We start from the raw sequence: 13,880 nt of genomic DNA on the forward strand, positions 1-13,880 counted from the left end.
CTCCTCTGAGCTGGTCTCAACATCTCCTCCTCACCCCCCACCGCCGCCAAAACCTCTGTCACTCTCCCCTCTCTCCCGGCTCCAATGGCCAAACCTCCTCTCCCCCTCTCAATCCTACCCTGCTGTACCGCCCGCTGCACACCTCTGCCACCCTGCCTCCCCCTGGCTCCTCTACCTCCTCCATCATCTCCATCGTCTCCATCATCTCCCCCCTCCTCTCCATCCGAATCAAATGCTGGCCTCATCTCCTCGGGATCTGAGATCCTCGCCACTGCCCGTGCAGTAAACAAACGAGCGAACTCCTCTGTCATCCTGGCATCCTGTATCTCTGGGGCATAGTCCCAGACCTGTCCAGCTAACCTTGTAAACTCCTCTATGGCCACGACACTGTCAATAGTCGGCCCCCAATCGGCCACATCCTGCTGCCACCGTGCATACAAGCATGCCCCCTGTGGAATCCCCTGCTGCCTCCCGAATTGCCGTAAAACTCGGGTAACCACAAACCGCTCAATAACGAACGGAGTCCTCCCAATCAGATACCTCATCATAAAAATGAATGGCATCTCTATCCCATCCTCTACCCACACCTCACAACCTGTATACGGTCTCCAAATGACCGTATCTATGTCATCAAAAACTCTCCTCCAGTGCTCTAGTTTGCCCAGCTTACGCTGGACAACTAGGCCTCTATATCCATAGGCGTATGCTGCGCCTACGGGCCTATCTCTGTCTGCCAATGGCCTCGCTACTGGGATGTGCTCCCAGCACCATACCTGTAATAGGGTAACACCTGCTGATAAACTCCCATAACCGAGGTATACTACCTCATGCAGGCTCCTGTAAAGGTGGGCCAACATCGCTGACCCCCATGCAAATCTCCGGCCCTGTGTGACCATCTGCTCCAGAACCAGCCCCCATCCTACTAAAAATCCCTTTGACCTGCGATCAGGACAAAGGAATCCCCCAATAAATCCTGCCAGTACTGATGGCAGTGGTGCATAGTCTAAATCCAAAAACTCCTGCCAAGGGATCTCATAGCCAGAGACACTCTCATCATGAAATATACGGTGCAGTGCCTCTGTGCCGCCCTCCTCTATCTGCTCGTAGGGTAGCAGTGCCCCTACCACAGGAATGCGCAAAATGCGATAGCAGTCCTCTGGTGTCACGGTCATCTCTCCAGTGGCAAAATGGAAGGTGTTCGTGTCGCTATGCCACCTCTCTGCCAATGCTGTCAACAGTCCCCGGTTCACAGTGAACCGAGGCATATCCAGAAGCGAGGTCAATCCGCATCTCTCAATAATATCCAAGTCTGCCTGTAACAGACGTGGTATCAACGTCCATGGTCTCGGGAATCTCTCCCTCGACTGCACAATACCCAAACGCTCCTGTCAACAAATAAAACATATCCAATATCAGTTTTCATATCAACACAAAGATATCAAAATCAAACTTACATCAAAAACATGAAACAAATTTGCTCATCTACAATCAAAGTTCAAAATCCTATCATTTCATATCAACTTGTAAAACAACTCAAGTTCTCAAAAACCATATCAAAACTTGTAAAACAACTCAAGTACCACAATCACATAAACTTGTAAAACAACTCAAGTTTCCCACCCATATCAAAACTTGTAAAACAACTCAAGTTTCCAACCCATATCGGCTTGTAAAACAACTCAGGCTTTTACACACATTGAACTCGAAACAGATAATGCAAATAATCATGTTCTGATCAACACAAACAGCTTGATATCTATACATCACTTGGAAAATTGCACATCAAAACAAGTTATACAAATACTCATCTTGGATAAATGCATCAAAAACACGACAGGTACGCGAAAACACAACTTTTCAAAATCGGCCAAAACTACAAATTTTTCATGGATGCGCTAAAACAGACTTCCAAAACGCCAAAACAATCCCACGCGCTAGACTGCTTGTCCTACGCGCTAGCTTATCTGCCCTATGCGCTAGATTATATCTAAGCGCTATTCTTTTCTTCCTCTACGCTATCTAATTTGCCCTATGCGCTAGATTATGTCTACGCGCTACTCTTTTCTTCCATTGCGCTACCCAATCTAATCTATGCGCTAGACTCTGTCTACGTGCTAATCTACCCTCCCTAAGCGCTCCCCTTTTCATCCTATGCGCTAGGTTAGTCCTACGCGCTAATCTACTCTTCCTAAGCGCTACCCTTTCAGCCCTATGCGCTAGGTTATACCTACGCGCTAAACCCCTTGCTCCATGCGAACTTCTGCGACTCCTATGCGCTAGGTTAGTCCTACGCGCTACCTTGTTAGTCCTATGCGCTACCCTGTTAGTCCTACGTGCTACTAGACACAACACCTACGCTATTCCACGTGCACGCGCTAACCTAAATGACCTATGCGCTAGCAAAACAATTTCGGACGCAACCCCTAAAATTGACATCTATGCGCTACTCTATACTTCGTATGCGCTACATTAGAGCTTAGACGCGCTAAAATGATTTGTTCGAACTTTAAAAATAAAAAAATAGCTAAAAATGACAAAACAAAAAATCCAAAAGGGGTCAAAGATGTTGACTTACTGGTGGACCACGCGCTACTAGTCTCCGGTACCTCCGAACGTGCTCAAAACGGTGTTTGTGATAGGGAATAGGCATTTTCTCTCTAGAGCAAATTCTCTTTTCTTTCAAAGTCAACAAGCACAAATGACTTTAAATCAAGCTCTTTTCCTCTTTTATAGGAGGAAAATGAGATTAGGGTTACCCAACTGGACCTGTAATATGGTCGCGGTCTCCCCTATACCAAAACATTTGTAATTTATCGGGAGATGAATCAATTTACACACTTTCTACAAGCATGGAATCCTATACATCATACCAACTTCATCAATTTAAATAAAAAATTTTCCAAAAAATATTGATTCATCTCCCGAGGGGGCATCACATCAAATATCGAATCTGGGGCATCACATCAAATCTGGGGCATCACTGGCAAATTAAGAGAACGACACAAAAATTGCATTTGATCATAAAAACACAAAAAAATCATTTTTCTTTAAAATAACATGTGCACACACGTCACTTCAAAGAGGGGCAAAATGTAGACGTATAAAAATGACCACATTCCTAAATGAATATTTTATGTTCATTTTTCTATTTGATTAAATCTAATTTAATTAAATTATCCACATTCTTCTATTTTATTAAATAAATTATTCAATTTATTTAAATAAAATTCACTATACCATTTAATGAATAAATCATTTTATTCAATTAAATCCCCCTAGCCACTTTTAATTAAATTCAAATTTAATTAAATAAGTTATCCCAAATTGAATAAATCTAATTTATTTAATTTCTCCAAATTGCAACCAAATTGAATGAAAGTTACTTTATTTCAATTAAATCCTATTATCCCTCCATCCACTTGCAAAATCCCAAACCCCTTCCTAATCCCTTCTAGAATCTTCTAATCGCTTCTAATTAACCTAACCCTCCTCTAAATTTTGTCACATCCCTAAGCAAAGGGAAGTCACTTCTCAAAAACCTTAAAGTCTTTGATAACCATTGAAGGTTTTCAACCTTCAACCACTAAAACCCTTAAAGTCTTTGAAAACCATTAAAGGCTTCCAATCTTCAACCACTTAATCCCCAAAGTCTCCAATAACCATTAATGGTTAATTCAAACCTTCCCACATGGTTAAAACATTTGTTTTGACTCAACCTCTATCCAACCCAAGGGTCTCATCAGGCCATTAATGCTTTGACCATGATTATCTCTTAATCATTTGCACAAAGGTTTATCCTTGGATTAACTCTTAATCCAGTGGGTAAACCTAATCTAGACTTGACCCTTAGCCCTTAGATAACCATGAGGTCTTCTCAGGCCTTTAATGCCTCCAACCTCTTCTCTCAACCCAATCCTATGTTGACACTTGTCACCATTTCATTGGTACAAATTGTGCACATGGATCCCCAACTTTCAAACCTGGCCCTTGATTAAACCTTTCAATCTTGACCATCCATTGCCCTGTTTGTGCTATAAATAGAGCTCTCATTCCTCCATTCAAAAACAATCATCTTTCAAATTTGAAGCATCACACTTATGCTCAAATTGTTTCAAGCTTTCATATCATTTTATGCTCATCATTTAGCCTCTCTTTAGATCAGAATTAATCATGAATATGCATGCTAGAGTAATTTATTTATCATCTTAAGTTCAATCATAGAAGAAATATAGTATGCTAGGATAGTATTCATACTAATATCGTCATCTTATCATTTAGTTTATTGCATTTTAGCATCATACATAGCTTACAATACATCTCATACTAAAATCAATCAAAAGCATCTCTCGTTCTCATATTTGCCATCCCTAAACCATTTTGCTCAGTAATCTGAGAGCAAAAACATTGGTTTGAGGGACATTGTGAGATAGAGAACCATGGGACCCTCCTTGGGAAGCTGAGTAACACTACGTTACTCCATAGCTTGCATCAAGAAGTCCTGTGTGTGTGTCGACTAGTATTTACAATATTTTCACATATTCAGTTTTATTCGCCCACTTTTCCCGCATACATGGGCAAATTCTGTGTTTAAGTTTCCTTTTACTGCTCTGTTTTTTCTTTTCATGTCCTCTACCTCATCCTTCACAATACACATTCTAGTCTAAACTTATTTCCTTTTATATTAATAGCTGGTATATCTTCATAGAGTGTATTGCTACTCAATTGCGAAACTCTGGGATTTTTTAATCCTTCCAGTCCTTCAAGAGCAGAGGCAATTCTTCCGCCAAAGTTATTATTTGATAAATCTAACACCTGCAATCTAGTGAGATTTCTAATCCATAGAGGAATATCACCCTTAAGCTTATTAGAGCTAAGACTTACAACCCTCAACTGTAGGCATTTTGAAAGAGGGTGTGTAGAAAGCTCGCCTGTCAATCTATTCTTACTGAAATCAAGAAGCGTCAGCTGTGAACAATTGACCAATGATGCAGGCAGGGTCCCAGAAAAATTATTAGAATAAGCAGAAAAAATTTCAATAGAAGAAGGAAAATGGATTTCTGGATCTCCATTAAATAAGTTGTTGGACAGCTTTAGCCGCTTTAAGGTTGTACAGTTACTCAATGTTGCTGGAATTCTTCCAGACAAAAAGTTGTCTGCCAATACTAAATCAGTTAAACGCTTGCACTTCCCTATGGATGGCGGAATCTTTCCTGTTAGCCGATTATTAGATGCATCTAATTTTTCTAGAGAAATTAACCCGCCAAAGCTTTCAGGAATACCCTCTGCAAGATTATTGTTGTAGATGATAAGCTCAGAAAGACTCTTGAGTTCACCAATACCATGTGGTATCGATCCAGTTAAATTGTTTGTATATAGATACAAAACTTCCAGAGATTTGAGCTGTCCTATGGCCTTTGGAATTGTCCCTGCCAAATTCAATAAAATACAATTCAGATCTCTTACTGAGAGGATGACGGATGTAAGCAGTGAATAGTATGAGAGTAGCGCACCTGATAGAGAGTTATTGCCAAGGACCAGGTGAATGAGCGAAGTGCAATCTCCTAGTTCAGGTGGTATAGGTCCAGTTAAATTGTTTGCACTCAGATGCAAAATTTCCATCTTTTTGAGCTTTCCTATGGTCTTTGGAATTGTTCCTGTCAAATTCAAAACCATTACTATAGACGGATGAAAGTAGTAGTTAGTAAGTTGCCCTGAAATAAAAGACACGAGTGTTGCGCACCTGTGAGAAGGTTATATTTAAGATCCAAAAAATTGAGAAACGTGCAGTTTCCTATTTCAGGTGGTATATGTCCAGTTAAATTGCTTTGTTCCAGAAACAAATATATCAAATCTTTGAGTTCTCCTATGGCTTTCGGAATTGCCCGTCACATTCGATAAAGCATAATTCAAAAGTATTAAATAGCACGACGGATGGAAGCAATAGTTAGTATGTTGCCTGCAAACTAAAGGCATGATAGAAGTGCACCTGTGAGATAGGCTGCGCCAAGGTTTAACTCAAGGAGAGACGTGCAGTTTCCTAGCTCAGGTGGTATAGATCCAATTAAATTGTTTTCATTCAGATACAAGCCTTCCAAAGATTTAAGCTCTCCTATGGCTTTTGGAATTGTCCCTGCCAAATTCAATGAGGTATAATTCGGAGCAATTATTAAGAGGATGGATTGAAGCAGTTAGGTAGCATGTTGCTTTCAAGGTAAAGACATTATAAGAGTAGCGCACCTGTGAGATGGTTAAAGCTAAGGCTCAAATCAAGTAGAGACGTGCAGTTTCGCAGAGAATTTGGAATGCCTCCACTCAGACTATTGTGGGGCAAGGGGAGATGCTCTAACTTCCCCAAACCACCGAATTCCCCTGGTATGCTCCCAGTCAAGTTATTGTACGATACTCTAATCCACTGAAGCTGCGAGCAATTGGCTAGAGATTTGGGGATGGAACCCACTAGTCGATTATATGTAAGGTCAAGTATTCTCAACGCTTTCAGCTGGCCAAGCTGAGGTGGAATTCTTCCGCTGAAAGAATTGTTGGAGAGATTCAAAGTGCGTAAGAAGGAGAGATCTCCTATAGATGGAGAAATGATACCTTTCAATCCCAATTGAGGGAGAATTATGGCCAACACTCTCTTTGTATCTTTTCTGCACCAAACACCACTCCAGAAGCAGACATGTTGTGAAGTAGTGGAAGTCCAGTTGGAGAGTGATCCATGGGGTCGGTTGTAATGCCACGTCTGAACGATAGCAGAACCTCAACATCCCTCTTCTCATCATCAACTTTCTCTCGCAACATACGATCTTTCATAACAGAAAACCTTCCTTGTATGTTGGGGTGATGTAAGGCAAAGATATCATAAGGAGAGGAGGAAGTGTTCGCATTCTGTATTGCAGTGGCGGTGGTTAATGTGAATGCCAGAGCCAAGCCTAATCACAACATTGCGATAATCTTACCTCCTTTCATTTCTAAAACAAACCTTCTAACACAAGTAATGGAGGTATTGGAGGCAGTGTCATATAAATGAAAGGTCATTACCAGACAGAAAAATTGAAGAAAAAAGTCCCGGGTATCGCAAAAAAAAATTAATGAGCCATGTTCTTATTGCCTTGGGAAATTTCATCCCAATTTCATATTGTTGTCTGAGACACTCAAAACAAGGGACGTCAATTTACCGTATGGAATCCTTCTCGTTTGGAAATTTCTATGATGATACATTCGGCTAGATTGTCGGTGACGAATGAAAGAAGGCCACTAACAAAGATTTCTAGAAGAACATTATTATAAATATATTTGGAGGAAAGTTGGAAAGAAAAATCTTTTAAAAAATAATTTTCTAATCATATTCTTATTTATTATAGAATGAATGAAGGCCACTAACACATTCTGTAGTGTTGTTGGTCAAGCATTATTAAAAGTTAGAGCAAATTAGAACATTATTATAAATATAATTAGAAGAAAGTTAGAAAGAAAAATCATTTAAAAAATAATTATCTATTCATATTTTTATTTATGATAGAATGAAAGAAGGCCACTAACAAATTCGTAATGTTTTTTGTCAAAAGTTACTGAAAAATAGAGCAAATTCGAACATTATTATAAATATATTTGGAAGAAAGTTTGAAAGAAAAATCATTTAAAACAATATTTTCTAATCATATTCTTATTTATGATAGAATGAAAGAAGGTCACTAACACATTCTAGTGTTGTTGGTCAAACTTACTGGAAAATAGAACAAATTAGAACAATATTATAAATATATTTGGAGGAAAGTTTGAAAGGAAAATCATTAAAAAAATTAATTGTCTAATTATATTCTTACTTATGATAATTTTTAATTTGTTCAATAATGAGATTATCAATATTAAATTTTTTAAACTATAATATTTTAATACTTTATTTATTTTTTTCAAAATGAGACAAATAATAATAAAATCAAATATACATAATTATAATTTTATTTCTCTTCTTCTTATATGGATAGGCCTATGTATGCTAACCATTTTCATGTTGTCAGGTTTACTCTTCCTGGGTTCCCTTTTGGCTGTGTTTTTTGTTCTCTGCAGGACCTTAGACTCATGAGGTGCATAAGTTTGATTGATGTTTTATTGTTGGCACTATTCTTTTTTCAAATATGGTGGGTGCATTTTTGGGTTGATACCTTCTCTACCGAATCACTAGTTCATACAAGCTTTTTAAAACTTCCTTTCTATCTAATGTAATTGATAATGTAATCGGGGTATTTTGGATTGCCTATGGGCAATTGTAATGGGTAGATAGGCTTATGTTTTTTAGCAATACTGAGGGGTTTTCTTACTAGTTCTTTCCCCTCAGTGCTCATTGAACTAGACACCATGTAAAAAATAAAATATTAACATAATTTTTAGTGGGTCATCCACTTTTATCATATATATATATATATATATATATATATATATATATATATATATAAATTTATTCAAAATTTGAAAGTCTATTTTAAATATTCCCTTTCACATGATATGATCTTTTATAAAATTTAATTATATTCTATAATAAAAATATATAAATCTGCTCATACCATCATATTTAGACTTTGAATTAGTTCATACTAGCTCAATATTGTATTTGTAATAACAAGATGCCATGCTCATGTATAATCAAAAGTATAAATCAAAACAATTAAATTATATAAGGTATGATGTTGTTCTCTAAATGATAAAAGTAGAAAAGTATTTTTCTTTAAAGAGAGCAACAACAATTCAAGGTATTTATGTGTTTGGAAAGTGTGTTAAATTTGATAATTTATTATTAATTAATTATTAAATGCACATAATAATAATTTGCTCAGGGTTATGGTGTAGTTAGATGACTATGTGAACTACAATAGTAATGGCCAAGACAAAGGACCATGTTACTTAGCATGCTCATTTTTATAGTATCCTTTGTAACAACCATGCTATTTAAGGAAGAGTTTGAAGTGACAATGAAAATCAGATGTCATTGCACTTCAATTCTTTATCCCAAGCAATACTCTAGCTTTCTCTCTTCCATGATAGCAATGTTTAACTTTAATATTAAGAATAAGTAATACACTAGTGTTTTTCTCTTCCATCACTGTTGTATTTTATAAGAGTATTAAAATATATGTTCAACATGCTCTAGTCTTATATGTTAGAAAGTAATGAAGTCTAAATTTACCATAGAGAATGTGACTTGTTTGTACAAAAATAAAACTAGAAAGAAACAAGTAGATCACTAGTCGTGAATAAATAAAATAATAATAATTTAAACTAATCCAATATGATTTATTTTTTATAGAAATACCTGGATGAACAAGAAGGAAAAATATCAATAGGCTACTAGACATGTTGAATATCTCGTCTTCAATGATAGACTATAACTAAGAAGAGAAAGGTTAAGTATTTCTGTGGTTGTAAGTAAATTGTATTTAGCTTAAGCCTTAAGGTTGGCTTTCTGGCTTCCCAAAAATCTTACATATTAAATAATAATATTGAAAATGTTAAGTAATTTGAAGGATTGAAAATGTAAATCACACAAAGTGGAATAACACAATGAAAGTACGAAATGCATATCCACACTCTTTTAATAAAGCTAAAGATCTATGTATAAAATTAAATGATAAATAATGATGTCATAGAAAATATGGTAGATTACTCCACTATTTCTCTGATATTTGATTGAATTCTTTAATGTGTAGTTTTCTCTTCAAAGTAGTATAACGATGATAGCACAAAGATAAGATGATAGCATGATACTTGATATATTTTAGATGGGACAACTTTATTGCTTTTGTAGATAGATAGCTTGATAATAATAATAATACTCTTTCTTATAGATAATAGATCTGAAGATAGCTTGATGCTAGATCTCTACATAATGATTCTCATGATAATAATTATGGTCACTTGATAATTATCGCAATGACATGCTCTTGATAATCATATCAGATATGTCTTCTAAGGGATAGTGTGAAATAGGGGATTTTATTTGTATACTCCACTTAACATTTCATCAATGGTAGAAAATAACTAGAAAGATCGATGGATGAGAAAATTAGAAATAAGGTAGAACATTAAATTGGCACATAGATTGATGAGATTGAAGAATCAAAAGGGATTAAATGCATAGGTCATGGCTGGAGAAATAAAGAAAACTTGATTTAGTTTTGGAGGTAAAGAGGAATTCAATATAAATTTGTTAGGGTCTATGTTGGTGGAAGAGGTAGTTTCCCCTTCTCTTCCTACTATACATATGGATATTCGTAGAGTTCCCTCTAAGAAAGTGCTGGAAGGTAATATCAAAGTTCACATCCTTGATTTTGTTTTTTATTTAGACAAACGGGTTTTACAAGGACCCGAAACCCAAATTTAAAGAGCACAACAAAAATCAGCAGTCGTAAACCAATCCATAACCAACGACATAATAGCCATAGAAACAGGGGCCAAGCCCATGTAGCAAAAAACAAAACAGAACAAGAAAAAACCTAAAACTCACTAGACTAGAGATTGCATCATCTCTGAATTCTTTTGAATCACCCTCTTGTTGATGTCCTCAAACTCATCCATGAAGAACCTGGAGGTATTCTTCTCTTGGTTCCTTCTTCTAGTCCTCGTATAGGAGCCTATGGTGGTTTGACGTCTCGTACCCTGCAAGCTTAATTCCTAGATTTTTGTCTTATGTTTGATGTTAGAGGAGGGAATACTGGTGGTGGAGTGAGCTCTTTGATCTGCTATCATCGCATTTACCTTTTTGAGACCCTGAGTGTTGTTATTCATGGTTTCCCTACTGATATCCACCATGTTCTTCAAATTACCTTTAATTTCTTCCAAGTTAATCTCCAACTCGTCAATCCTTGATTCATGATCTATTTTCATGGTCTTTACATCTTCTGTTAGTTCCTATCTCATTTGGAGAAGTTTAGCCATCTTTCTTGGCATGGGCATCTCAGTGAAAGTATTAATTACATCTTTAATTCCATCCTTTAACAAATTAATCTCCTTACTGAACCAATAAAAGCAATTCACTTGAGTTTTGACAGTGTTTTCCCCTATTCAACGTTAATGGGGATTTCCTGCTTTATTTCCTTCTCCTTTTCCTTAGTTTCCCCATTTTTCCCAATTTTAGACTTCTTTGTATTCGATGGCCCCAAATCCTATAATTTGGGGTTGGGGGTTTTATACTTACTGGCAGGCCATCTTGGGTGTTTGTTTCTTCTGCTTCTTCCAGTGCCTGGTGTAATATTTTTTTGTTGGCCCTCCTCCTGAGAGGGATGGTATTTTGAATCATTTGAAACATTGAGGTACCGCCAGTCCATAGCCCTACCAAACTCTTCTTTGTCCATCTCTATATCTGACACATAATGAGGATCAGTGTTGGTCAGAGAGTTGGGGGGTTTAACCCATGATCCTTAGCATATTCCATGATTAGCATGATTAACCCCTCATATAGAACAAGGCTATCACTATTATTGGCATTATTTGCCAGGCTATTTTCAAGAGAAGATAATAGATAAAACGGAAGAGAAATTCTTTTGTTGTGCCTAAAATGGTTTAATATCATAGCGTCCATCAAGAGTAATGTACCTCATAATCACTTCGGCCATCTCTGCCCCAAGTGATTGCAAGTCCTTCCTGTTATATCCATCGTCCTTCATCTTTCGCACCCTTTTCCTCTCGATATCTTTGTTGAAGAAAGCCCCAATGGCTTCTTCTGCTGCCTTCCTTTCTCTGTAAAAACTTCTTGCCCTCCATCTGCAAACCAAATATCTTTACAATGAAGGTTTCATCAATTCTAAACTCCACTCCAAACACTGTGAGGATTCCTTTCTCCCAACCATTCACAAAATCCTTTGTCAGTTTCAGATCATTGCCATGAAGCCTCTCAAGATACAACACAAGGCCCCCATCAGTAATCTTTGTCCATAGATCTCTATTATTTTCCCATTTCTCATAGGAGGTAGGTTCCATTTTTTGCTTGTCACCTCCCATGAGAAATTTACCTCTGCAACAATGAAAACCAAACCAAATACAAAAAAAGGCTTTTGAAAACTTGGTTTTGGAATTCAAACAAAAATCCCATGAAATATTATAATTCATTTGGCAGTCTATCATCATTAATGTGATACGAATGGCCAATGCATTCAACATCCTTTATCATCAGTTTGCACAATTGTATCAGGAAAGTTTCCTTTCTCGTCCATTGTCGTATGTCCACATAATTCACACCTATGTTTGCCAGGTGGGCCGCTGGCGTATTACCTTTCTGATAAACATGGGAGATCCTGAAATCATCCACTTTAGTAATCATGATATGGCACTCCTGAATTAAATGTTTGATGGTCCAGCAAGGCTCAGTTTTCTTACTCACACACCTGATGACATTTAGAGAATCACTCTCGAGCTAGAATTTTTTGAACCCTTCTCTGATCTCCATATGTAACCCAATTTAAGAATCTTTCACTTCGGAATAGTAGTTTGTCTGGGTTCCCAATGGGAGTGCCACCACCGAAACAAGCTTACCATTGTGGTCACGAGAAACATCCCCACAGCTAGCCGACCCACGATTACCTTTAACCACCCTGTCAACATTGATTTTGATCCACCCACTTGTGGGAGGAACCCAAATAATATTATTTCTCATGTGCTTTAACTTGACAGTAGGTTTAGAAATATCCCAGCTGATATGCCATCTATTGATAAAATCTCAGTCCTGAGGTGAAGTAGGAATAAGGGGATCAAGCTTGTGAGAAAGGCAAGAAGAGATGAAGTTCTCCTTAATGGAATTATGGATTCTCCGAGCAACAAAAAGAGCAGATGACTCTTTGTCCCTGAAGGTTCAGTTTTTTCTTTCTTTCCAAATCCCCCAAGCCAAATGGGGTAACATAAGGTAGCAAAGCACTCTGAGAGAAGGACTATCCAAAGGGCAACACCGCTGGAGCCAACAGCCCAATAGGCTCCCAAGAAGGCACCACACAATTCTTGAGAGATCAAAAAATGGGCCCAAACCTATCTAGAGAAGGAGCAGTGGAGAAGAAAATGTGAAACATCTTCAACATATTCTTTGCACAAAAAATATCTATTAGGGATAGCCATATCCCTTTTGCACAAGTTATCAATGAAGAGGATCTTATTTTGCATAAAGAACCAAAAGAAGATATTAATTTTAGGAATCAACAACTTATTCCAAGTAATAGCCCAAAAAGGGGCTGAAACAAAAGATCTTGTCAACAGGTTGAAAGCATGGGAAATAGAAAAAACCTCATGAGGAGCAACCACTCCACACCAAAGAGTCTTTAGCATGAAAAGAGGGAATGTGAATATTTGTTAGCCATAATTGAAGAGGCTTCAAGATGGGATCCACAATGATAAGATTGATCCATTTAACCTCTCTGATATAATCAATGACCCAATAGCCAAACCGTCCCACACATCTCTCTTTAAGCCGAGCAACCCAATGAAAGTCTATCAAAGGCCCATCACCAACCCACCAGTCATCCCAAAAATGAATTTTTCTCACATTACCAAGGACCCATCTTGATCCTTTAAGAATAATATCTTTGGAATTGTGGAAATTAGTCCAAAGATCAGAGGCCACCATAGGCAGATTGTAATCTTCTAAGATACTTTGGGTAGAGATACCATTAACATGCTATGTTCTCCCAATTGCTTGGCCATGATGGATTTGTTGAAATCAAGAATGTGCCTAATGGAAAGGCCTCCAAGTCTCTTTGAGAGACACACTTGATCCTAGGACACAAGATGAATGTAGTTTTTAGAATCAGCACCTATCCATAGAAAATTCTTTTGGATTTTTTCCATCCGCTCAACAAATTTTGAAGGAACTTTAAACAAACTCATGGCATAGACTGGAATAT

At 37.4% G+C, this 13,880-nt stretch overlaps 1 protein-coding gene across 1 annotated transcript in view; it reads right to left on the bottom strand.

The window, feature by feature from the left end:
- Window positions 1–11,348, bottom strand: part of LOC131078537 (LRR receptor-like serine/threonine-protein kinase FLS2) — a 59,335-nt gene extending 47,987 nt beyond the window's left edge. The window contains exons 1-8 of the mRNA XM_059210130.1: window positions 11,192–11,348; window positions 6,749–6,932; window positions 6,238–6,650; window positions 5,987–6,130; window positions 5,741–5,869; window positions 5,511–5,654; window positions 4,651–5,426; window positions 348–506 (exon numbers count right to left, since the gene is read on the bottom strand). Of these exons, the coding sequence (XP_059066113.1) occupies window positions 348–506; window positions 4,651–5,426; window positions 5,511–5,654; window positions 5,741–5,869; window positions 5,987–6,130; window positions 6,238–6,650; window positions 6,749–6,932; window positions 11,192–11,348 (2,106 nt within the window). The remainder of the gene's footprint in view (window positions 1–347; window positions 507–4,650; window positions 5,427–5,510; window positions 5,655–5,740; window positions 5,870–5,986; window positions 6,131–6,237; window positions 6,651–6,748; window positions 6,933–11,191) is intronic.
- Between the last annotated feature and the right edge of the window lie 2,532 nt (window positions 11,349–13,880).

Source organism: Cryptomeria japonica, chromosome 8 (assembly GCF_030272615.1).
Source record: "Cryptomeria japonica chromosome 8, Sugi_1.0, whole genome shotgun sequence".
Classification (NCBI taxonomy): Eukaryota; Viridiplantae; Streptophyta; class Pinopsida; order Cupressales; family Cupressaceae; genus Cryptomeria; species Cryptomeria japonica.